The sequence below is a fragment of the Zingiber officinale genome, chromosome 6A (genome assembly GCF_018446385.1).
Source record: "Zingiber officinale cultivar Zhangliang chromosome 6A, Zo_v1.1, whole genome shotgun sequence".
Taxonomy (NCBI): Eukaryota; Viridiplantae; Streptophyta; class Magnoliopsida; order Zingiberales; family Zingiberaceae; genus Zingiber; species Zingiber officinale.
The window spans coordinates 54,097,576-54,124,724 of NC_055997.1; the positions used below are offsets into that span (position 1 = coordinate 54,097,576).

General features: G+C 38.0%; 2 protein-coding genes across 2 annotated transcripts; both read left to right on the forward strand.

The window, feature by feature from the left end:
- The first annotated feature begins 22,986 nt into the window (after nucleotides 1-22,986).
- Nucleotides 22,987-23,508, forward strand: LOC121993955 (cellular nucleic acid-binding protein homolog). The gene has a single exon (XM_042548181.1). It carries the CDS (start codon nucleotides 22,987-22,989, stop codon nucleotides 23,398-23,400), a length of 414 nt encoding a protein of 137 aa, XP_042404115.1. The 3' UTR covers nucleotides 23,401-23,508.
- Nucleotides 23,509-23,876: 368 nt separating this feature from the next.
- LOC121994809 (U3 small nucleolar ribonucleoprotein protein MPP10-like) lies at nucleotides 23,877-26,049 on the forward strand (the record flags this gene model as incomplete). Its single annotated transcript, XM_042548725.1, has 7 exons — nucleotides 23,877-23,918; nucleotides 24,699-24,767; nucleotides 24,862-24,903; nucleotides 25,012-25,080; nucleotides 25,646-25,717; nucleotides 25,792-25,845; nucleotides 25,924-26,049. Coding segments are annotated over exons 1-7 (474 nt in total), but the record flags the coding sequence as incomplete, so codon positions are not given.
- Nucleotides 26,050-27,149: the final 1,100 nt, after the last annotated feature.

The window sequence follows — 27,149 nt, forward strand, 5'->3', positions numbered from 1 at the left end:
GAGGCCGAAAGATGCAAGTTTCCAAACCCTAGAGCTTGCTTCCTCCTTCGGTTGGGGGCTCATCCGAACCCTAGGTTTTCCTTCGGCTGTAAGTCCAAGAATAAGAGGTGAGTTGCTACTCACCTGCAGTAGGAGTAGTTCCGGATTCTCGTTCTTCTTGCTTTCGAAGTTTGCTGTGAAGTTTTTGGTTTTTGGCTTGTTGCCGTGTACCTCAAAGAAAGGAAATGGAATTTGTTTGTTTTGGTTTACGTTTATGTGACCAGTTCGATAAGGTGAGGATTCGGATTTATAAGTGGGGTTCTGTTCGCGATTTTCATGGCTCTCACATGGCTAGGAACGAATTTGGATTTGATTTCTTTTATGTTGTTGAGGCTGTGGGATTCCTGCATAATACCTGTTTGATCAAATGCCTGATCGAGAAGTTATTTGGAGGATTGAATGGTGTTTGAGTTCAGTGGAGCTTTGAATTTTAAGGTTGATGTTATAGTTTACTGCAGAATAGTATGCTTTGTTAACAGAACGTGAAGAAAAGCTATGTTCATAAGTTCTTAGTAGCAAATCTTTGTAGCATTGAACATGAAGAAGGATTATTGAATTTGGTCTTTTTTTTTTGAGTATAAGATAATTCCTGGTTGTTAGGTTGATTGGGAAGTTAGGTCAATGAAACAATGATCTTAATGTTATGTTTATACTTTTCTTGATTTTGGATGAGATAGCTTTGATAGTATCAGAATGAGTGGTGCTACTAAATTGGCATGAATAGAACAGTCTTTGAAATTTGCTGTGTATTAGGATTTGTGCAGTTCTCTGTTCATTCCTTTAAACATGCAGTTCTAAACCCTTTGTTGCCAAGTAAACAGCAATGAACTGATTTAATTCGGAAAGTTTCAGTTGGATCCTTAGTAGCTAATCCATGCACGAAGTTTTGGTTTCTGTGGCTTATTTAGACCCTTGTATTATCAATTATTTAACATGCTATAGACCCTTTTTGTTGTTAGTTCCTTAACATGCAGTTTGAAATCCTTAGTTGTGCAGTTTGATATTTCAGTTTAGATCCAGCAGATTTTTATAAAGCTTAGAATGCAGAATTTGGAGTAGCATGTTATGTAGATTCTTAGTGAAGTTTTGCATTTAGGAGTAGTGCAGATTTTTGCATATTGTAGCATTGCAGATTTTGGTGTGGAGACAGAAGGGGTATAATGGAAAGATTTAGTGAAATTAGTTATGTTTTATAATGCATACTTGTGATAGAGTAGCGAAATGTTCGTGCAAATGACTTGATGCAAATTAAACAGTGTAGTTTTAGATGTAAGGTGCTGGTATGAAGGAGAGAAGGAAATCATGTGGAGATAGAATTATTCAAATAAGCTTTATACGTTAAGTAGCTAGCAAGAATAGTCCATAAGAGATGACACACTACAGTACCTTATCGACTTAAACAGTAAAAGAGTACATAGGTTATGTGTGACCTTAAATAGCTATAATTTGTGTAGAACAACTAAGCATGAACAACCCCTTTGGAGTTGCTATACAATTTTGTTTACTATTAAATTGCCGAGACAATCCTAGAGCTTGTAGAGCGGAATTTTGTTAGCTTAGCGAGCATAATTTTAAGTGCAGATTTTATTAAGCTTAGTATGCAGATTTTAGATAAACTTAGTATGCAGATTTTAGATAAGTAAAGTATGCAGATTTTGATAGGCTTAATATGCAGATTTTTGTTAGGCTTTGCATGCAGATTTATGTTAAGCTTTGTATACAGATTTTCAGTACGTAGGGTGTGTTCTAGTGCACACCAAGTGCTTGATAAAATGCTTAGCTCAATATAATGCTACAGTAGGCATTTTAATAGCTCAGTTAATGCAGTAGAAGCATTTAAAATAACTTATTTAGTCTTGCTACAGCTTTTATGGACTAGATGTCCAATGGGTGGGCTTCCACAGTCGCCTCTACGTTCAGATAACCTAGTTTTAGGTTCAGATAACCTAGTTAAAGCAAGGTAAGAAAATTAGCTATGAAATCAGTATTTTATTTTCAGCAGTGGCACTGTACTGGATTAGATATCCATTGGGTTGGGCTCCCACAGTCGTCCCTAGGTTTAGATAACCTAGTAAACCCTACTAGACTTGGAACTTGCAATCCCGGGTTTAGTTAGGGATGCGCGCACAGCAAGTACAGTTGCCGGGCCCATCAGCAGCATGATTATTATTTTAATCTATTATGTAAATAGTTTTCAAAACTTCACAAATTAGTTATGTGAATAAAAGTTAAACTCAGTTTAGCATTAATTAGTTTAGCTTAGGTATCAATTCAGTTTCTTATTGATACACATGATAGTTCTATGATTAGCTTTACATGTTAGCTTTTTAGTTAGTTTCTTCGCTATTTATGAGCATGATTAGTTGTACATGTTTAGTATTTTAGTTAGTTCCTTTGCTATTTATGAGCATGATTAGCTATACATGTTTAGTATTTCAGTTAGCATGATATGATTTCTTTGCTATTCATGAGCATTTGTAGCTATACATGTTAGTTTTCCAGTTAGTTGATTTCTTGGCTATTTATGAGCATGAGTAGCTTTACATGTTAGCATTCAGTTTTAGCATGTTTTTATTTATATACATGCATATCGAGTTTTTGTGAGTAGGATAGCGCTCACTAAGCTTTTAGCTTATAGATACTATTTTCCTCCTACTGCAGATAAAGGAAAAAGCTAAAGTATAAGGAAGAAGGCGACAAGGAGGTGCTGTGACTGTGTGTGATGTGTGGACTATGGAGAGATCCAGAATTAGCTGACAAAATTGTCAAGAGTTTTCTTTTAGTTCTATTTTAATGTTATATTGAAATTGAGTTTATTTCCGCATTTGTAGTTTGATACCTCCTATTGTTGGAGTGATATGGTTGTTTGCCATTGCTAGAGTAGTTTCATATTTTTATTGTGCTATTATACTGCGTGGTTGTGAAATTATATGTTCCAGCCGCCTGTGGCTGAGTATACATGTTATGTATCCCAGTTTGGGGTCACCGGTACAGGGGAGATTCTGTCGAAATTTTTCGGTAGAGTTTCTATGTGATTTTTAATCATACCGGTTAAGTAGAGTTAGTAGTCAAGTAGCGTCCACCTTTAGAGAGTAGTAGTAGTGTAGAAAGGTGGGTCGTTACAACCTTTAAGCATGCTTCAAACAAATTGAAACCAAGCAATGACAACGAACCAACTACACATTAAAAATTAATCTAACCTATTCTATGTTCATTACTTAGCACAAAATCCGAAACTAAGGAACATGCTGTGGATGGTAAGAAAAACCCTAGTATGGCAATTCGGCACAGCAACTCAACCTTAGAAATTCGGCTAGATAAACAAAGCAAAGAAAGGAAAAGCTCTAGCATACAATACTACTCGGCACAGCAAAATCCGAAAGCAAGGGAAACGGAAACCCTAAATTCGGAGCAACTCCTACCACAGGTGAGTAGTACTTACAACCAAGAGGGAGATCTAGGGTTCGGATGAGCCCCCAACCGAAGGAAGGAGGAGGTTCTAGGGTTTGGAAACTTGAAACTTTCGGCCTCTTCTTGTGCCCGCGCGCTCTCCTTGCCGAGAGAAGCTCGGATTTGTGAAGAATCCGCGGAGGAGGGGGCTCGTCGGCCGCTGGAGTCGCCTAGGTGCGTGCTGCGGTTTTCGCCCGAGAAAGGGAGACGCCGTCGCGAGGGAGAAGGGAAGGAAAATTTAGGTTTCGGCTAAAACCTAAGTTCTCCTTTTAATACCTAAAATTTCTGTCACCAACTACTACTTAAATATATTTGCTTCCCTTCTTAATCACAAAACAACCGCGGAACAGTTGGTTGGCTGGGTTTTGACCGAGCCAAAGGTCTGGGACTCGATCCTCAGCTGCGCCCCTTTTTATGTCAATTTATTTTAAATGTTCCAACTATAGCTTAAATACCATTTGGTTCGGGTTTTACTAAGAAACCCGCGATTGGTCTGTTGGTTAAGTGAATCTTTGCTTAACCTGTGGTTTCCGGTTCAAACCTCATCTTGGATATTTTTTTGTCAAAAATCTCTTTCATTTTGTAAAAATACCAAACGACCTCCAAAAATTACATAAAAATACTCTAAAAATTTCTAAAAATCTCTAGAATATTTTAAAAGCATTTCCAAATATTTTTAAGGACATTTAGAACTCGAAATAGGGAAAATTGGATCGTTACAAATCTGACGTTGAGATACTCGTCTCGCGTTAAAGTTCTGTAGTAAATCGTACAGTTTAGCTAAGTTAATTATAAACAAATAGCTAAACAAATTTCTAATCCACCGACCATCTAGGGTTAGTTTCATTAACCCTAATTACACCATTATATAAATTCTAAACCTAAGTTAACAATTATTACTAACACAACTAGCAATCATCTACCACGAAGATCAAAACCCTAAACCTTACCTCAAGTTCCACAACCGTTCTTGCTGCTGAAAGTAGGGTAGTTTGCTGCTGGAATCTACCTGCTATCAGAGATCAAGTAGTGCTACGGGAAAACATTCACTACCACAGTGATCATCCAAATTCGTTCAGCACAAAACCCTGAATCACAAATCCAAATACCTAACATGCCTTACCTACTCGATACCCTCTTATTCTCTCTCTGTCGGCGACTGGTGGCGAAGAAGGAAGACCCACAGTGGAGTTAGGGCACGAAAGTGAGCAGAGGGGAGGCGCTTAGCACTATGGTTCACGGCGAGAAGGAAGTCTAGTGCACGGTGGTCGGCTGTTGGCGTTAGGGCATAGCAAGGACAGCAACAAAATGGCCGCCGGAGAGATCGAACTGTAACGGCCACCCTTCTATCTACTCTCTAGGGTGAACGTTACTTATCTACTATCTACACATAACTGGTACTACCTACTTTTAACACTAGAAATGCTTTAATCCATTTGTATAAAACATATCACATATCTAATAGAACTTTAAACTGCTCTGATATTTTAATTTCTTTTTTTTTTCTTACTATTTAAACATGCAAATAAGTGAAGCAACAAGCAAGTATAACATATAGACAAATGAAGCTTAAGTAATTCTACTGTTTGCTACATCCTTTAATTATCTTGCATTCATTTCATTCTATATCTTAACAGGAATGAAAAGGAATTAATCAACCCTACTGCTCATTCCTTTCAACAAGAACCGAACAGCACACATTGAATCATCTTCACTACAGCAGAAATAAATACTGGATAGCAACAGTTAATACTATAGCAGAATATTACTAATGGCAGATTTCCATTTAAGCTAAACTCATATCAGATACCAATATGCACATAAAAATACTAATCTTATATCCACCGAATCATCCCATGCCAATTTCCTACATAAAGCAAACTCATACAACATACCAGAAATCACATAAGGCTACTGAGCAGTCAAAACCGAATTTTCATATGCATTTTCTTCCATAAAACAAACCTATATAAAATTTCCAGCATGCATAAAGACTTCTGAGCATTTAACCAAGCATTTAACCATCTGAATAATCCCAGCAACTTAACCTTCCAGCAGTTTAACATTCCAGCAGAGTAAGAAGAGGTAATGAGCATAAGCATTTACCAATTTATTGATTCTAACACATAAATGAAGCAATTTAAACACAACCTAGCATTTCAGAATAATTCTCTCTTTGCAGAAATTAAAAGAGCACTAGCAAGTATAACAATTCAGCAAAAATCCCAAGCTTCCATAAACAGCCCCCCCACACACATCATCAACGTCTCCTTGTCGCCTTCCTCTATAACACTTTAGCTTTTCCTTTATTTTTATCTATATCTGCAGTAGGAGGAAAAGTAGCATCTATAAGCTAAAAGCTTAGTAAGTGCTTTCTACTCACAAAATCCGATAAGGAATGCATAAACATAAAAGAAAACAGGGAGTACATGCTCAACATGAAAATAGCAGATAGAACTACATCATGCATCTCTAAAGGAAACAACCATTTAACTTGCTAGAATTTGCAACTGAGATAAAAGAGCTTGTTCTGTTTGTTTCCAAATTAATACTTTTATACTTTAAAAATAATATTCAACTTTACTTGGGCCCGACATTGTACCACTTTGCGCACCTTTCTTAATGAGAATTGAGGTAGCTAATCCCAAAACCATTAAGACACTTCTAGACCTTATGTCTAGGGGCAACTTGGAGCCCATCCCTTGGACTTTGTGTCCGGTACATGCCCTTTAAAAGTAAAATACTTTTCCTTATATCCTTCTTAAAATACTTCTTGTAATAAAATGCCTTGGCATTGATTTAAGCACTTAGTGTGCTTTGATTCTAAATTCTGGAATTTAGGATCAGATTGTGACTTAATCTTTCTTTACTTGCACTTCTCTCACTTATTCATTATACATGAGATTCTAAAGCATATATCACTAATATAAGCCAGTACTTATTCAAACTAATCTCCATAGAGTTTTAAAAACAACTGCACTACTGATAAGTAACATGGTATATTGCAAACCGAATTTTAACAGTCCATAACAAAACTGCATGGAAAAGTTTTCCCTAGTTAGGCTCATGGCAGTAAAAGTTTTCACATCTCAAGCTTGTATAAACTAACTCATTCTTGACTCCTAAAAATCGTGCAATCATACTATAACTTGAAGAAATTTATATCTACTTAAACATGCTTGAAGTGTAAGGTAAATACACCTAACTAGCATGCTGTGGTAATCAAGGAAAACCCTCAAGAATTTCCATCCGAGCACTAAAAACACATCAACAACATGCTGTGACAAACAAGGGAAACATCAAGGCTCTGCCGTGCATCAAAATAACCAAAAGAACTTATCCTAAATCTTAACCCGGATTGTTAAAAACAAGGGTTGAAATAAATTCCATATTCTAGAACGAAAAGGCTACTATTGTTCATTTTACAACCAAAACGCAAAACAAAACCCCGAGAGCTACTCCTATCGCAGGTGAGAAGCACTTACATCGGGTGCTTGGACTTACAACCGAAGAGAAGCGCCCTAGGGTTTCGGTGGAGCTTCGATTCCACCTTTTTCCTTGTATTTCCCGAGCTCTCCCTGCTGGAATAGTCACCCACGAGTGGAGACCGGCCGGAAAACACCTCGCCGACGCCGGAGGAAGGAAACCCTAACCTTGGCTGCGGTTTTCGCCCGAGAGAAGAAGACGGCGCCGCGTGGGTGAGAAGGAAGAAAGATTTGGGGTTTTTTTTTTTTTTAGGTCTCGGGAAAGAAATTAACCTCCTTTAATAACCTAGGTGATTCGGTTCCACCTATAACTTAAATATATTTGTTCACACACTTAGTTAATAACACGAGCTCAGCTCGGTTGGTTGGGTCGAATACTGCTTGGGCCGAGAGACTGGGTTCGAATCCTAGCTCTTGTACTTTGTGTTTTTCTTTTTATTTTAAACTTTCTCCACTCGGTAAAAATACCAAACGGACTCCAAAAATTGTATAAAAATACTCTAAAAATCCCTTAAAATCTTTAGAATATTTTAAAAGTATTTTCAAATATTTTTAATGATATTCAGAACTCAAAATAGGGAAAATTGGGTCGTTACAATTCCCCATACCTTATAAAAAGTTCGTCCTCGAACTTAGAATAGTTCTGGATATTTCTGTCTCATACTGTCCTCCCGCTCCCAAGTGACTTCCTCGTGTTCCTGGTTCTGCCAGACGACCTTCACTAGTGGTACTTCTTTGCTTCTTAGTCTCTTGACTGCTCTGTCCACTATCTGTGTAGGTCTACTCTCAAAACTAAGATCCGCTTGGATCTGCACTGACTGAGGCTCAATCACTTGGCTAGGGTCATGGAGGCACTTCTTTAACATGGAGACATGAAACACATTGTGTATTGCTGACATGTCTTGTGGTAATTCTAGCTTGTAAGCTACCTTCCCAATCCTGTCCGTAATCAGGTAAGGTCCTATATAGCGAGGACTTAATTTGCCCTTCTTGCCAAATCTCATCACTCCCTTCATAGGAGCAACTTTGAGAAAAACTGAATCTCCTACTTGAAATTCCAGTGGCCTACGGCGTGTGTCAGCATAGCTTTTCTGTCTACTCTGGGCAGTCTCAATCCTCTGTCTGATCTTCTGAATAACCTGAGTGGTTTCTTCTATCATCTCAGTCTGAATGCCCAGCTCTACTTCCATTTCTCTTCTTTCTCCAGCTTCTTGCCAGCATATAGGTGATCTGCACTTTCTGCCATACAATGCTTCATATGGTGCCATCCTGATGGTGGCTTGGTAGCTATTGTTGTAGGCAAACTCAGCTAAGCACAGATACTTGCACCAACTGCCTTTAAAATCTAATGCACAAGCCCTAAGCATATCTTCTAGAATCTGATTTACTCGCTCTGTCTGTCCATCAGTCTGAGGATGGAAGGCTGTGCTGAACTTGAGCTTGGTGCCTAGTGCAGTCTGTACACACTCCCAAAAGTGAGAGGTGAAGCGCCCATCTCTATCAGAAATAATAGATTTGGGAACTCCGTGAAGTCTGATCACCTCTTTAACATATAATTGTGCAAACTGCTCTATAGAGTGGGACACCTTGATGGCTAGAAAATGGGTAGACTTGGTCAATCTATCCACTATTACCCATATTGCATCATATCCATTCGTAGTTCTTGGGAGACCTGTTATGAAGTCCATGGATATGTCTTCCCACTTCCACTCTGGTATTGGAAGAGGTTGTAAAACTCCTCCTGGTCTCTGGTGTTCTGCTTTGACCCTTTGACATGTCAGGCAGGTACTGACATATTTAGCTACATCTCTTTTGAGTCCAGACCACCAGAACTTCTGTTTCACGTCTTGGTACATCTTGGTAGAACCAGGATGCATGGAGTATGGTGTACTATGGGCTTCTTCTAAAATTTTCTTTCTCAGCTCTTCATCGTTGGGAACACAAAGGCGATTTCCCTGATAAAGAATTCCACGGTCTGATACTCGAAATTCTGAACTTCTTTCTTCTTGTATCCCTTGCTTGATCTTTTGAATATCTGGATCTTCGCTTTGCTTTTTCTGTATATCCTCAAGCAGGGTTGACTCTAGGGTCAATGCAGAAAGTTGCCCATAAATAATTTCAAGTCCGAAATCTGACAACTCCTTCTGTAGTGGCAGGGCTAATGATGATAAGGACATCAAGGATGCACTGGATTTTCTGCTTAGTGCATCTGCCACTTTATTAGCTTTACCTAGGTGGTAGAGGATTTCACAGTCATAATCTTTGACCAACTCTAACCACCTGCGCTGTCTCATGTTTAAGTCCTTCTGAGTGAAGAAGTACTTAAGACTCTGATGGTCTGTGAAGATTCTGCACTGGACTCCATACAAGTAGTGTCGCCAGAGTTTCAGTGCAAAGACTACAACTGCCAGCTCTAGATCATGAGTGGGGTAGTTCTTCTCGTAGTCTTTGAGTTGTCTTGAAGCATAAGCTATAACTTTTCCTTCCTGCATGAGTGCAGCTCCTAAGCCCATCTTGGAAGCATCACTGTAGATGTCAAAACTCTTGTCATCCTCTGGAACAGTCAATATAGGAGCACTGGTCAGTCTCCTCTTGAGTTCTTGAAAACTCTGCTCACATTTATCTGACCATTCAAACTTCTTGTCCTTCCTGGTGAGGGCTGTAAGTGGAGAGGCTATCCTGGAAAAGTCCTCCACAAATTTCCTGTAGTACCCAGCTAAACCAAGGAAGCTTCTGATCTCCCTGGCATTCTTGGGTCTCTTCCAGTTGCTGACCGCTTCTACTTTGGCTGGATCTACCTGAATGCCTTCTTTTGAAACAATGTGACCTAGAAATGCCACCTGCTCCAACCAGAACTCGCACTTTGAGAATTTAGCATAGAGTTGCCTTTGCTGAAGGGTCTGTAGGACTATTCTCAAATGCGTGTCATGCTCTTTTGGGGTTCTGGAATAGATTAGAATGTCGTCGATGAACACAATGACAAATTTGTCAAGGTATTCACTGAACACTCTATTCATCAAGTCCATGAAGACTGCAGGTGCATTAGTCACACCAAAAGGCATAACCACGAATTCATAGTGTCCATATCTGGTCCTGAAAGCAGTGCTGGGTATATCACTCTCCTATACTTTTAACTGATGGTACCCAGAGCGCAGATCTATCTTAGAGAACACTGTTGCCCCTTTCAATTGATCAAATAAATCATCGATCCTGGGCAGTGGATACCTGTTCTTGATGGTCACTTGATTCAGAGCTCTATAATCTATACACATTCGCATAGATCCATCCTTCTTCTTGACAAACAACACAGGAGCTCCCCAAGGTGAATGACTAGGGCGAATGAAACCCTTGTCAAGTAGCTCCTGAAGTTGCTCTTGTAACTCTTTTAGCTCTGCTGGAGACATGCGATATGGAGCTTTTGAAATTGGACCGGTACCAGGAACCAGTTCAATCTCAAACTCCACTTCTCTGTTGGGAGGTAGTCCAGGTAGCTCTTCTGGAAATACCTCTGGATACTCACAGACTACCCGAACTTCCTCCTGCTTAGGTCTTTCTTCTTCTTCTGTACTCACAATGAATGCAAGAAAACCAGCACACCCTTTAGCTAGCATCTGGTGAGCTGTGAGGGAAGAGAGAAATTTCTGAGTCTTCCTCTTTGGTACTCCTGTAAATTCAAAGGATGGTTCACCTTCTGGACTAAAGATCACTTTTCTTCTGCGGCAGTCCACTGAAGCACTGTACTTGCTAAGGAAATCCATACCCAAAATGATATCGAAATCCTGCATGGCGAGAACTACTAGATTAACACATAGCTCTCGGTCTGAAATTCTGATTGGTACAGACCGAAGCCACTGACTGGATTCCATGACCTCCCCAGAAGGTAGGGTTGTCAGGAACCTGGAATTCATGCTTTCTGTAGGTACCTGTAATTCTTTGGCAAAAGGTATGGATACAAAAGAATGGGTCGCCCCAGTATCAAATAGTGCAGTAACTATATGCTGAAAGATAACTACTTGACCTGTTACGACCGTGGAGGCACTAGCAGCTTCCTCTTTAGTAAGGGAGAATACTCTGGCATTGGCTAGAACTGGTGGAGCTTCCAACCTTCCTTGACTGATCTGAGGTCCTTCCAGAGTTGCAGGCATATAATGTAGTTGAGGCTTAGCTCCATATTGTATTGGCTGTGGCTGGGGTGCTTTGAACTTGTTAGGACACTGTTTGGCCATGTGTCCTTCTTGACCACAAGAATAACATCCAGTCTTACCCAAAAGACAGGCTCCTAGATGTGTTCTCCCACATTTGGAGCAGGGAAAGAGCTTAGTCTGTTTGGTTTCTGGTCCTCCCTTCTGGTTACTTCCTGAATCCCACTGCTTCCTTTTAGTACCCTTGCCTTTCCAGTTCTGATTATTTAACTGGGGTTTCTGATTTCCCCCAGTCTTGGTCTCCATCTTGATTGGCTTGTGCTGCTCTCTTTGTGCCGTCATGCTGTTCAGATAGTGCTCAGCTACTAAGGCTCTACTGACCAACTCTTCTCCAGTTAGGGGCTGATGAGTTCCACTGCTCACATTAAGTGATATCACAGGCTTCAGCATCCTGAGCATTAGTCTGACTCGCTCCTTCTCTGTACTTACTAGTTCTGGGCAGAGACGAGCTAGCCTGTTGAATCTCTTAACTGCTTCCTCCACTGTCAGATCCCCCTGTATGAACTCCATAAACTCCTCGTAGTGCTTGTTGGTGATCTTTTGGCAAAAGAACTCGTCGTAGAATTCTGTCTCAAAATCAATCCATTTCATCTGATTGATTGCCCTCTTGCTCTTTACTCTCTCCCACCACATGCGTGCGTCTCCAGTCAGGCAGAAGGAGGCACACTTGACTTTCTCGGCTTCTGGCCAGTCAAGAAGCTCCATGGTGCTCTCCAGTGTTTTGAACCAAGCCTGAGCATCCCAGGGCTCAGTTGTGCCTGAGAAACTCTCTGGTTTCAGTTTCAGCCACTGAATGAGGTAGGATTCTTGTCTCTGGGGTGCTGTGACGACTCCTTGGGCAGCTGGTGGAACCTCAGTTACCACTGGAGTCTCCACAGTTACTGTTTGAGGAGTAGGAGGGACTGGTTGTTGATTTGCCATCAGATTGGCAATTACTTGCTGCTGCTCAGCAACTTGTTTCTGAAGTTGGGCAACAACTTCAGAAAGATTGGGCTCAGTTGAGTCTGGCCCCTCTTTCTCCTGAACTTGGTCCTCAGTACGAGCAGTACGGGGACGTCCTCTTCTCAACATCTAGTTAAACAAATAAGAAAATTTAATAATTTCTCTACCCTTTCTAAACATACACATTTATATATTAAGAAAGGAAATAGCTAAAAACTCTTATCTTACTTAATCACTTATAAACAATCAATCCATACTGCAAATAATAATAATATAGGAAAGCACTAAAGAAAGAACTTAAATACTTTCTTACTTGAAGATGGCAAGGATGATGCTGATGTGTGCGTGTTGCTGGAAAATGGACCTGTTCTGATACCAACTGTAACGGCCACCCTTCTATCTACTCTCTAGGGTGAACGTTACTTATCTACTATCTACACATAACTGGTACTACCTACTTTTAACACTAGAAATGCTTTAATCCATTTGTATAAAACATATCACATATCTAATAGAACTTTAAACTGCTCTGATATTTTAATTTCTTTTTTTTTTCTTACTATTTAAACATGCAAATAAGTGAAGCAACAAGCAAGTATAACATATAGACAAATGAAGCTTAAGTAACTCTACTGTTTGCTACATCCTTTAATTATCTTGCATTCATTTCATTCTATATCTTAACAGGAATGAAAAGGAATTAATCAACCCTACTGCTCATTCCTTTCAACAAGAACCGAACAGCACACATTGAATCATCTTCACTACAGCAGAAATAAATACTGGATAGCAACAGTTAATACTACAGCAGAATATTGCTAATGGCAGATTTCCATTTAAGCTAAACTCATATCAGATACCAATATGCACATAAAAATACTAATCTTATATCCACCGAATCATCCCATGCCAATTTCCTACATAAAGCAAACTCATACAACATACCAGCAATCACATAAGGCTACTGAGCAGTCAAAACCGAATTTTCATATGCATTTTCTTCCATAAAACAAACCTATATAAAATTTCCAGCATGCATAAAGACTTCTGAGCATTTAACCAAGCATTTAACCATCCGAATAATCCCAGCAACTTAACCTTCCAGCAGTTTAACATTCCAGCAGAGTAAGAAGAGGTAATGAGCATAAGCATTTACCAATTTATTGATTCTAACACATAAATGAAGCAATTTAAACACAACCTAGCATTTCAGAATAATTCTCTCTTTGCAGAAATTAAAAGAGCACTAGCAGGTATAACAATTCAGCAAAAATCCCAAGCTTCCATAAACAGCCCCCACACACACATCATCAACGTCTCCTTGTCGCCTTCCTCTATAACACTTTAGCTTTTCCTTTATTTTTATCTATATCTGCAGTAGGAGGAAAAGTAGCATCTATAAGCTAAAAGCTTAGTAAGTACTTTCTACTCACAAAATCCGATAAGGAATGCATAAACATAAAAGAAAACAGGGAGTACATGCTCAACATGAAAATAGCAGATAGAACTACATCATGCATCTCTAAAGGAAACAACCATTTAACTTGCTAGAATTTGCAACTGAGATAAAAGAGCTTGTTCTGTTTGTTTCCAAATTAATACTTTTATATTTTAAAAATAATATTCAACTTTACTTGGGCCCGGCATTGTACCACTTTGCGCACCTTTCTTAATGAGAATTGAGGTAGCTAATCCCAAAACCATTAAGACACTTCTAGACCTTATGTCTAGGGGCAACTTGGAGCCCATCCCTTGGACTTTGTGTCCGGTACATGCCCTTTAAAAGTAAAATACTTTTCCTTATATCCTTCTTAAAATACTTCTTGTAATAAAATGCCTTGGCATTGATTTAAGCACTTAGTGCGCTTTGATTCTAAATTCTGGAATTTAGGATCAGATTGTGACTTAATCTTTCTTTACTTGCACTTCTCTCACTTATTCATCATACATGAGATTCTAAAGCATATATCACTAATATAAGCCAGTACTTATTCAAACTAATCTCCACAGAGTTTTAAAAACAACTGCACTACTGATAAGTAACATGGTATATTGCAAATCGAATTTTAACAGTCCATAACAAAACTGCATGGAAAAGTTTTCCCTAGTTAGGCTCATGGCAGTAAAAGTTTTCACATCTCAAGCTTGTATAAACTAACTCATTCTTGACTCCTAAAAATCGTGCAATCATACTATAACTTGAAGAAATTTATATCTACTTAAACATGCTTGAAGTGTAAGGTAAATACACCTAACTAGCATGCTGTGGTAATCAAGGAAAACCCTCAAGAATTTCCATCCGAGCACTAAAAACACATCAACAACATGCTGTGACAAACAAGGGAAACATCAAGGCTCTGCCGTGCATCAAAATAACCAAAAGAACTTATCCTAAATCTTAACCCGGATTGTTAAAAACAAGGGTTGAAATAAATTCCATATTCTAGAACGAAAAGTCTACTATTGTTCATTTTACAACCAAAACGCAAAACAAAACCCCGAGAGCTACTCCTACCGTAGGTGAGAAGCACTTACATCGGGTGCTTGGACTTACAACCGAAGAGAAGCGCCCTAGGGTTTCGGTGGAGCTTCGATTCCACCTTTTTCCTTGTATTTCCCGAGCTCTCCCTGCCGGAATAGTCACCCACGAGTGGAGACCGGCCGGAAAACACCTCGCCGACGCCGGAGGAAGGAAACCCTAACCTTGGCTGCGGTTTTCGCCCGAGAGAAGAAGACGGCGCCGCGTGGGTGAGAAGGAAGAAAGATTTGGTTTTTTTTTTTTTTTTTTTTAGGTCTCGGGAAAGAAATTAACCTCCTTTAATAACCTAGGTGATTCGGTTCCACCTATAACTTAAATATATTTGTTCACACACTTAGTTAATAACACGAGCTCAGCTCGGTTGGTTGGGTCGAATACTGCTTGGGCCGAGAGACTGGGTTCGAATCCTAGCTCTTGCACTTTGTGTTTTTCTTTTTATTTTAAACTTTCTCCACTCGGTAAAAATACCAAACGGACTCCAAAAATTGCATAAAAATTCTCTAAAAATCCCTTAAAATCTTTAGAATATTTTAAAAGTATTTTCAAATATTTTTAATGATATTCAGAACTTAAAATATGGAAAATTGGGTCGTTACAATTGAACCGTGGTCGTCGGCTTCAAGCTAGGGCAAATTCGCCGTGAGGGCTCGGGTGGCATCGCCGGGCAGAGACGAGAAGGAAGGAGGACGACGCTAGAGCAGAGAGAAGGGCTCTGCTCGATGATCGAAGGAAGGGCTCGGCTGGCGGTGCTCGCGCGTCGCCGGTGCTTGGACAGGGAGGAAGAAGAGAGGTGGCGTCGGCACACAAGAGGAGAATCGGCAAGATCAGGTGAGAAGGGATACGAAATAGTCGTGCGGTGCCGGTTGGGGAAGCGGTTAGGGCAAGGGATCGGGCGAGGAAGCGGGGACGCGAGCTCGGGCGTGCGAGAAGTGGCGTCGGGTGAGAGCTTCGGCAGGGGAAGAAAAGAAATGAAGAAAAAATAAAGAAAATAAAATAAAAAGGAAATATAAATATAAACATTTCCTCGCTTAAATGGGGTAGCCTAAACAGGCTTTTCCGGACCCCGTTTTTACCCCTGTTAACTCGTCCATACGAGATCCGAAAAATTCCCGAAAAATTTCCAAAAATTTCAAAAAATTCTCCTTATTATTTTCTGCCCTTTTTCGGTATTTTACACTTGGATTATATCCTTGATAAGGTTTATCAAGGTAATGGATTTTATCCTTGGGGATCCAATATTGATCAAGCCCAACTTGATTAACCAAGTTAGTCTTGGGGACACATACTTGTACTAGTTTTCTATTTAATCAATTTACAATGGATAAGTAAGATTTAAATTTATGTTTTGCCTTATATCTGAGTCTGGATCGATTATATTTGACTCTTTGTTTTCCAAGGATCAAATCAAGATTCTTGGAACTCAAAGTGAATCGTTCCAATGAGTCCCTAGGTTCCTTGACTTGAATTTTCAAGTTGGAATTTTCATCTTCAAGTTGTTGGACTTGAGTTGAAGTTCCAGCTTGAATAGATTAGGTCAAGGAGCTTGGGTTAGTCAGTTCCTTAAGGGATGTTACCTTCTTTTGGAGTGACTTGATCTAGATATTGGATTTAGTCAACTTCCTAAATAAATATGAAACTAAATTCTATAGATCATCTACTTGAGCACCAACAACCAGAGAACTTACAGTATTATTTGGCCCTTCGAAAATGGATACAGATCCGTGGCTTCCTTCATATTCACTTTCTGATTCAGCTCCAGTTTCAGACTCTTTCTCAGTTTCAGCAACATAACCTTGTACCAGTAGAGTAAGGAAGTTCGCTTGTTCGTGTTCTTCATCGGAGTCTTCCAAGGATTCGGACCACATTGCTTTCAACGCCTTCCTTGTCCTTGCTTCTTTAGTAATTTTTGAATTTGGCTGACTAGTTTGGGGGTGATCTCCTTGTTGTCTTCTAATTCAAATTCACGTTTGGGTCAAAATTTGAGCTTTGATTTCTTAGTCTTGCTTGTACTTGCAACCAAAGCAATATCTTTCTCATCTGGGCATGCATTAGTCTATTCATGTAACTTAAAATAAGAAAATAATTCATCTAATTTAATAATTGAAAGATCCTTGATACTTTGTAAGCATCTACCATCGATGCCCATAAGGTATTCCTCAGAAAAGCATTAAGCGCGTACCTTATGATGTCACAATTGTCCACTTTTTGTCCGATCGCGTGGAGGTCATACAAAAGATCTTGGATGCGAGTGTGTAATTGGCTCACCGACTAACCTTCCTGCATTTTAATATTATATAACTTATTTAATATTAAGTCACGTTTACTTACTTTTGCATCAGAGGTTGCCTCATGTAGTTCGATCAATTTCTCCCATAACTCCTTAGCGCTGTTGAAGGGGCCAACTTAGTTTAACTCTTCTTTGGTTATGCCGCATTGGAGGGTACATGTCACTTTTGCATCCACCTCAATCTTCCTCTTTGTTTGTGCGTCCCACTTGTCGCAAGGGATGAGTACTCCACCTTCTATGAGATATGTGAATCTCATCTAGATAATTATCTACATTTCCACCTGCATTTTGAGGTGGTACTCTATTTGGCTCTTCTAATAGCCGAAATCCTCACCGGAGAAGAGAGGTGGATGAATGGTGTTGTAGCCTTCTTGGTGGGCCATTTAGAAAAATTCTTGCACACAATAACAAAATGACAAATGCCCCAAGATTTGGTCTTGAATTAGTAGTGTTGGAAAAAATAAAATAAAAATATTTCACTAATTTTGAGAAAAAAATAAAATAATAAAAAATATTATGATAAATTGTATTAAATGCGATATTTTACCAACTCTGACTAATGGTGAAAAAATAAAAGTAAATTTTTTAAAAAAATTTAGTGAGAAAAAACAAAAGGCGTATATTTTTTAAACAAAAATGATATACAATTTTTTTTTTCAAAAAGGAACCCCCGCTCAATTGGTGGTTTCACCAATTTACAGCGGTCTTGCTTTGATACCAATTATGAGATCGAAATACGCTAGGGGGGGGGGGGGGGGGGAAAAGCACTTGCGACTTTTTTTACACTTTTCAGAAAACAGAGAATAAGGCAGCAGAAATGAAAGAAAGGAAAAAAGCAAACAAATGTTGATACTTTTGGTTTACTTGGTTCGGAGCCTTTGACGACTCCTACTCCAAGGCCCGCGATTGCTGATCACTTTCGTTGGGTAATCCACTATCAGTTTGAATATTATAAGTATATTGAATTACAACTTTACATTAAGTAAAATATACCAACAACTTAAGGATCCAGAAAGTTACGCTTTCTATCATTGGAGTCACATCATAGAGTCGTAGGATTGTCCTTGAAGCAGTGCACAAGTGAAGGATTGTGAGAATGAGTTGTTCTTGATGCACTTCTCAAAGAGGACACTTATAAGCTATTGAAGGCACCTTTAACCTTCTTGAACGCGCCTCCAGCTCAGATCTTATCCCCACAACTTCAGTCATTGATAACATCCGCTTTCTACAAATTTTATCTCTTCGAAGGCGCCTTCAAGCGTATGGAAATCACCTTCTATCCCTGCTCCAAGGCACCTTCAGGTGCCTGGAAGGCACCTTGGCTCCTCTTTGCGTGAGGCTTTGGCCAAAGTAGCCGAGGCATCTCCAACAGCCCTGGAGGTGCCTCAGACACTGTTCATTCAGGCTTTTCTTTATACATCTCACTTCTTGCAAGACATATTGGTCCAAATACAAAGTATACTCTGTAAAACAAAGTTATCACAATAAAATATGAATAATAAATTATTTGACAGCCTCTGGACTATCCGATCCTTACTTTTAGATTTTAAAAAAAATCCTACGTTGAACCGACACTTACTATTCCCTCAACGGGGAACGCGTTCTCACCTACTTCTCTAAGGAGATATTACCTTTTGCAGACTGGTCCTTCAGACCGTTTGGACTTTTGTTCTGCATCTGAGACATTAAGACTTCATGCTGAATATCCGATCCATGACCCGTCTAGTCTTCCACCTGGTGTCCACGACCCCTATGATTTTCACCTAGAGTCCTCGACTCTAAGATTTCACCCAAGTGCTCGACCCGCCAAGACTTCGCCCAGTACCTCAGACCAGGACTTCGTTGCCTAGCCGTAGTTAGGACTTTCCATAACCTAGGGTTACCTCCCCCTAAGGTTTTCTACTTGCCTAGAATCCACTAGAACTTTTTCCTAAGAACACATAGGACTTTCCTGCAAGCTCAGTCACACTTGCTAGACAACAAGATAGCTTAAATTTAAAACCTTTGCCATTATCAAAACACATGTTTAATTGTCTGGTGCTCCTTACACCAATAATCTCTCCCCTTATGACAATATATAAAACTTGGATACATTACTATATGGCTTTACAAGTATAATATCTACAACCCACGCTATTAGAAACAACACAATAAGCTACAACCCACATGACTAGAGTTAAACGTAGTGGAAGATAAAACTATTACTGAACCTAAATGGATGGTACAAACACAAACCACACAAGGAATAAGCTGAATCAACAGACTGCATGTCGACATGACTTACACAACAAGAAAACCCCAAAATGAATAAAAGTGGCCATAAGGCTCAAAACCCAAGAATAAGGTAAATTATTACAAAACCAAGCATGAATAGAAAGTATAAATAGTATAGTGTGAAATAGCAGGGAAAATTAATCTCAGATGTGATGTGGGACTATCAACCATGATCCTCCAAGCAACTCCTCAAATATCTAGCTGTTACCTGAGGAAAGTAAAACATACATAGGGGTGGTGAGTTCGGGTGACTCAGTGGGCAATAGACATTGATAGTGCATGGTTAAATAGTATAGATATGAACATGGATATCAAAGGTATACAGTTTTAATAGTGAAATAAGAATATGATCATATATGACATAATAAATACACATACCAGTATTGGTCTAATACACCTGGTATAATGATCAGTAAATCACTAGGGATCATCAATAGATCTGCTGATAACACCTGAGCAATATATATATATATATATATATATATATATATATATATATATATATATATATATATATATATATATATAAATGATCATGGTATGCAACATGCATCTACAACATAAGGAACATACTCAACTATAAATAATGCAATGAGCAGAGTCAAATAATTATATCTATGCCTTCAAATATCAATTTGATCTAATATATTCAGATCAGTGCTTTCTTTGAACATAAATATGTCTGAAAAATCTAATTCATGTTAAAAATTTACTGATCAGAATATATTTATTCAAATTGATATTTAAAGTAATGAATATAATTAGGAGAATTAGATGAACACATAGGAACTAGTTTTATGTGATTCTAAGCTCGTTAGGTCTATCAACCAATTTTGGATACTTTTATTTTTTTATTTTTAATTTTTACCTATTCTGCGATGAATTCTTAATTCATCATAGAGTTTTCAACAAATATTGATTTTGTTGCAAAATTTGTAACAAATATGGAATTTCATCACAAAATTTGCAACGAATATTGAATTTCATCGCTAATTGGCAATAAATTTTATGATGAAATATAATTTGTTGCCAATTGGCAATGAAACTATTTTATTACTAAATTCATTGCTAATTAGCGACAATTTCTTATTTTGTCGCTAAATTTGTTGTAGATTTGGGATGAAAATTCTTTGTCCCTAAATTTCATCCCTAAATCCAAGTTTTTATGTAGTTACAACTTATCTTATCTATTAAACATAAACCAATATGGCTATGCATCCAACATATCATGATGTGTTCAAATGAAACTGATAAAATTAATTGATCTAAAAAGTCATTTCAATCACATTTTGATGTAGCAATTGTTGCCAGTAGCACTATGAAGAACTTTATCTGAATAGGTTTAAATTCCTTTGATTAAATTAAGCAAGTAATTTTTAGAGTTCTATTGTAAAGTAATTTCTCTTACTAATATGGTCCATCTGAGGAGAGATATTGCAATGATCCTATGTGAATTGAGAAAAATTTTTCCTCCCTCATTTTTTGATATAATGGTTCATCTAACTATTCATTTGGCTACTAAAGTATAACTTAGCGGGCCAATTCACTATTGTTGGATGTATCTAATTGAAAGGTAATATATAAATCTTATTGATGTTATTTTATTTGATAAAAATACAAATTATTGTGTTTTTGACATAAGGTACTTAGGGACATTGAAGTCTTATGTTCAAAATAGAAGTAGGCCAAAAGGATTTATTATTGAAGGGTATTTTGCTAAGGAATGTTTGACATTCTTGTGACGTCCCTAGTTTTTTTTAGTATCTAAAATATGAGGACGCCACAAATCATAATTATATTACCACCATACATATTCAATTTAACTGTATTACAATAACTACCAGTAACATTATTCTATGAAAGAAAATATTTAGCTATGTGGAAACTAACTGGAAGGTCTTTTGGTTGTACTGCCATTGTCTCAAGCTAACTCACTGGTCATTGCCTCCTGCCTCATTCGTCTCATTTCCTGAAAAAAAGGTTATAATCTATGAGTCGAGAGACTCAACACATTCAGAACCGTGTTATGCATTAGTTAGCACCTATAGTCTAGTGTACTAAGGGATACCCAGGCTAGGTAACTTAGGACTTATCTATTGACATATTATGGACATGAGCATAGGCGTTGACATAGGCATATGAGAATAAACATGAGCATAGGTGTGTAAATAAACTAAGCATAAAATATACATAATCATGAGCATGTATATAAACATAGGTATAAGCATACTTGCATGACATAAATATACACATAGGAATAGACTTGATCATGAGAATTAGTGTGTAAATAAGGTAAGCATGAAAATAAACATAACTACATAGGGTTAGTGAGCTCCCAGGCTAAGGAAACCGATCATAACCCCCGTCCAATTCATGAATACCAAGTTACGTATTTATATGGTCATCACAACCATATTTCTAAAAAGGATCATATATCATAAAATCTTTTTATGGCAAGGTTGGATCGTTGACAGTGACTAGCTATCATTATATGGTTGATTAATCAATCTCAGTTGTAAAACCATGGTACTTGGTGGTGGGGCGCCATCAACTCTCGTCACTGGGTCATGACCTAACGTGGAAACGGATATTAAGCTCCCTCTGGGGCCTTTTCCCTCATAGTGTTCTCATCAAATCATTATCATTTTATCATAGTTAACTTACTCAATATTGGGCTCCCTCTAGGGTCTTTTCCTGTAAACGGGCTCCCTCTAGGCATTTTCCCTCATGGTATCCTCATTAAATCTTTATTATTATCATTATCACTTGGTTATAGTCAACTTACTCGATATTGGGATCCGTTTGAGGCCTTTTCCCGTAAACAGGCTCCCTCTAGGGTCTTTTCTCATAAATGAGCTCCTTCTGGGGCCTTTTCCCTCACAGTATCCTCAGTAAATCTTTATCATTATCATTATCACTTTATTATAGTCAACCCACCCGATATGGGACTCTCTTTGGGGCCTAACCTATTAAATCCTCACATTTGTAGCTACCATGTAGTATAAGATTGTCAAAGCATGATTATTTTCCTAGCATGTCAAACCCTAAAGATCCAAAACTAATATATACCTACAAGGTTATCAACCATAATTATCTTCATAGCATGTTAAATCCTAAGGATCCGTAAACTTAACATATAACCTATAAATGTTATCATGATAAGATGCAGGAAGAAACATAGACATATACCTAAACCTAGAATTCCGTAATTTACCTCTATCAACTTGGGATATCATAATCAGACATACGAAGAACATGAACGTAAACTTAAGCACTACAAGAAAAACGTCATTCAACAACACTCAAACGACAACGGTTTTATACCAAACCGTTGTCTTTTTGCCTTTTAACAACGATTTTAACAAACACTGTTGTCTTTTAGTAATTTTTTTGGCCTATGACAACGGGTTTTAAAAATCGTTGTCTATTTATGTTTTTTTGAGGATACGACAACGGTTTTTAAAGGGTATGACAACAGTTTTTTAAAACTGTTGACTATGTGCGCTTTTTTGGGATTACGACAACGGTTTTTAAAAATCGTTGTCTATTAAGTGTTGTTGAATATGATTGTTTTTTCTTTCGCCACTTTTTCTCCTTCGTCATTTTTCTGTCTATTAAGTGTTGTTTACGCCTTGTTTTTTTCTGTCTCTTTCCCAAAACCCTACTCTTCACCGACTCCTCCTCACCGCCCTCTTCGTCACCTCCCTCCTCACCACCCTCTTCGCCGCCTCCCTCCTCACCAGCAGCGGCGAAGCATCCTGGTCACAGATGCCTCCTGGTGACCTGAGACTCTGTAACAACTGCTACAAACAGGGGCATCTCGCCGCAGACTGTACGAACGAGAAAGCATGCAACAATTGCAGGAAGACAGGGAACCTCACTCGTGATTGCACAAACGAGCCTGTCTGCAATCTCTGCAATGTCGCAGGGCATGTAGCTCGACAATGCCCAAAGTCAGGAACGCTTGGTACCTTTGGAGGTGGCTTTGGCGCCGGTGGCTTTGGTGGTGGGTTTCGTGGTGGGTACCAAGATGTCATCTGTCGGAACTGCAATCAGGTTGGGCATATGAGTCGGGACTGCATGGGTGCTCTGATGATCTGCCATAACTGTGGCGGAAGGGGGCATATGGCCTACGAGTGCCCATCAAGTAGGTTCATGGACCGTGGGTTCCGAAGGTACTGAATGCCATCTGCTTTTCCATCCGCCAACTGATCTTTTTAATGCCATATTTTCAGTATTGTATTCTCTACATATTTGATACTTAGTCCATTTAAAGACCATTTAAGAAACTTGAACGTCCAGGCCGTAGAGAGAGGGCTCGTATTTCTTGTCTTTGGTGATAATTATTGGATGCACTGTATCAGATATCTTTTTCATATTTGATGTGCCGTTCGCAGACATTTAGACCTATAGCATATTCATGCAGACGGTTTTGATATTCCGTCCAATCTCCGTGCCTGAATCATGCCCGATTCAAGGGGCATCCAAAAGTGAGTCAGTCGTGGATAGAGTTGTGCTCGAGGAGTTAGATAGCATATCATCTTCCTTCAAGCAAAGTCGATAAATTGTAGGTATATTTCATTATTTTTTCAAAAAAGAAATTAGAATCATGTAATGCTTAAACTATTTGGTCAGGAAAATAAATTATTGCAAGGTGAATGCCGACTAGGAATGACTCTGCTCCAGGAGATAGAGAATCTGTAGGCATCCAGGCCCATGTCATGCATCAACTTCACATCTTCCTGCCAACAAGAAAAACCAAAATTTTATATGCCTACAGTTCACAGGATTGCATAATTGGCTAAAAAAAAGAGCAGAATTAGATACTTGTTTTCCACCAATGTGCATAGTCATTCATAAAAAAGAGCAGAATGAAATTGTTATCACTTGTCTTTAATGATCAACTAATGCTCTTCACTCTTCAGTCCTTACTAAAATGATTAAGATATTCTAAAGTTAGATTTCAGCCTGATGAAGAATGTTCTTTGTGACTGTACAATAGTGCAAGCAGAGCAATTAAATGTGCTAGTTGTTGTAAGATTTTTACTGAAAATGCGTGATAATACATATAGTTTGTCGGGAGTAGGTTTATTTGCTGAAATCACTCATTTTACAATTTAACAACATTTAGGAAGTGCATTTCTCGGTGCTCTAGCATTATGTTTAGGCAAACTTATGGAATTAATTTCTATTTTTTATCTAACAGAAGTGTTAAGTAATTATCTTTACAACCTTTTATTCTTGGACTTTCGTTTACAAAAGTATTTATCCTCTGTTGATGGTAATTTTCTTAGCAGATGAACTATCCAATCTGGCTGACCGGTCATTGTGCATACCTAGTCTTAGCGTTCATCTTTATTTTTAAATTAATAATAAAAGATTCAGTTTAAGTCTAGTCAATCAGTGTCAGTTCCAGGATTGTGGATACTATTTTTGTGCCATCATTAGACAATCTAATTCAAGTTTATGATTGCTTCCAGGGTCATTTTGATGACGTTGAAAGAGCACCTATCTTGCCATCTAAACCCCCTAAGGAGACCAAAGAGATGGTAATTTTCTTGTTCTGTCTAAATTTGGAAACATTAAGATATATAAATTGAACACTTCTAAGTGGGAACAATGTCATAATAGACTTTTTAACAGGATGGAAATAAGAGTAAGAAGGGTCTTGCCGAGATATATGAGGTTCGCTGCTTCATTCATGCAAATCATTTTTATTAATCAGCTAATGTGTGATACATAGACTATGCTCCCTTCTCTCTCTCTCTCTCTTTTTTTTTTTTTGTAATTTAGGAAGAATATGCGCAGAAGATGGGTCTAGCTCCAGCTCTTCTTTCTGCTTCTGATAAACTTAAGATTGAGGTATTTTACTTGTCCACTTATTTACTATTCCTATGTGGTAAATTTTGTCATAAAAACTCAAACTGAACCCTGGCAATTAGTAGCTATTTTTACCAAAATTATCTGCATTTTTTTTTAATTTCTAATTTCAGTTGCTGGTAGGATAGTAATCATAGTTTAGTGATTGATGGCTGATGAGAATGAGAATTTGTATGTCTTAGGTGTCAGTTTATAAGTCTTCATCGACACATTTTCTTTAAGCTCCTTACAACTGTTGTATTCTCACTATTGAGAAATTATATTGAAACCTCTCAAGCTCTTTGGGTTTTCCCTCCTTTCTGTTTGTTTGCCTGGGAAACTTTTTCAGAAGTCCTGATGGAAGATTATATTATCGATAGATGTCTTTCTTACTGATGCATATAATGACTTTACTTTATAGCCAAAAAAAACTGACATTGGGATATCTGCAATATGAATTTGTTAATAATACAGATCCACTAGATCTATGGTATTGATCTGCGATAACATCTGGCTACTTGTGTAGCTTCTCAGCTTTTCTCATACACTTTTTCTTTTATGCCTGCAGGCAACAATGCTATTCAAAAAGATTTCCTTAAAGTTGGATGCGCTGTCTCACTTCCATTTTGCTCCAAAGCCGGTTAGTAATAAAGCTTATCAAGTGTTTAATTCTTTTAGTATTTATTTCTTGATTGACCATAAGTTATGATGTAGGTTATTGAGGACATGTCTATACAAGTCAATGTACCTGCTCTAGTAATGGAAGAAGTAAAAATATCTTTTGGAGTTGTCTTTTAGTTTATGGTAAAAACAGTTTCGAGTCACTGAAATACAATGGTTTTGTAGGTTGCTCCATTGGCCGTCTCAGATGCGGCTATGCTTGCCCCTGAGGAGATTTTTCATGGAAAAGGAAACATCAAAGAAGAGGCAGAGTTAACAAAAGAAGAGAGGAAAAGGAGACGGGCCAACCAGAAAAGAAGATTTAGAAGATTGAAAGGTATCCTTTATTCGCTTATATTTATGGTTATGCTTATTTTCATGCTTGTCTACAATCTGTGCATAATGGTCAAAAAAATTAGTGGCGAACTTGTGACAGACATGATCCACCACTTAGAATTACATAGTTCTTGTGCACAGGATTGCATAATTTCATTCTGCTCTTTTTAGGTGTCCTCAAGAGTATTGGGAAGAATGCCGACAAGCTAAAAAAATGAAGAGACTTTAACAAATTAAGGAGCACTAGGAGCTGCAATCCCTCCTCTTCACCGACATCTAAGTAGAAAATCTTGTGTTATATTATTCTACCTTTGTTTTAATAGTGTTATCATTTTGTTGGTTGCTTATGAAATTTTGTTGGTTGCTTATGAAATTTCTTCAGAATGTTATAGATATTATTTTTGAATGTTAGAAAATTGTATATTAAATTTTATTTTGAAATTTAGTATTTTGAATGATTTATAATATTGGAAAATTGTGTATTAATTTTTTTTCTAAAAAAGACAACGATTTTTCACCGTTGTCGTAGATAGTTTAAAACTGTTGTTGAAGACCCTGTTATTAAAGGTAGACGCTCAAAGACAACGGTGAAAAACTGTTGTCTTTGAAGGAAAAGACAACAGTTTTTCACTGTTGTAAAAATGTTGTCTTTGCCTTCAAAGACAACGGTTAAAAACTGTTGTCTTTGGGCACCCCTTTTAAAAACACGGCCTTTAACAACAGTTCAAAATAGGCTACGACAACGGTGAAAAACCATTATTGTTAGGCTTTTTTCTTGTAGTGAAGCATCGACATGCAAATTCATAACATAAGCTTAAGTATAGACTTATATATGTATCAACATAGCACGAGCATGAATAGCAACTTAGATATGACATGATCATAAGCCTAATCATAAACGTGCAAATTCATATCATAAGCTTAAACATAGACTTCTGCATCAACATAGCATGAGCATTCATGACAACTTACACATGAAATAATAATAATAAATTCTAAATTTAATAGTGAGGGTTCTTGAGCTCCTAACCCACATTACATATATTCTAATCAATGAATAGCATGCATACAACTTT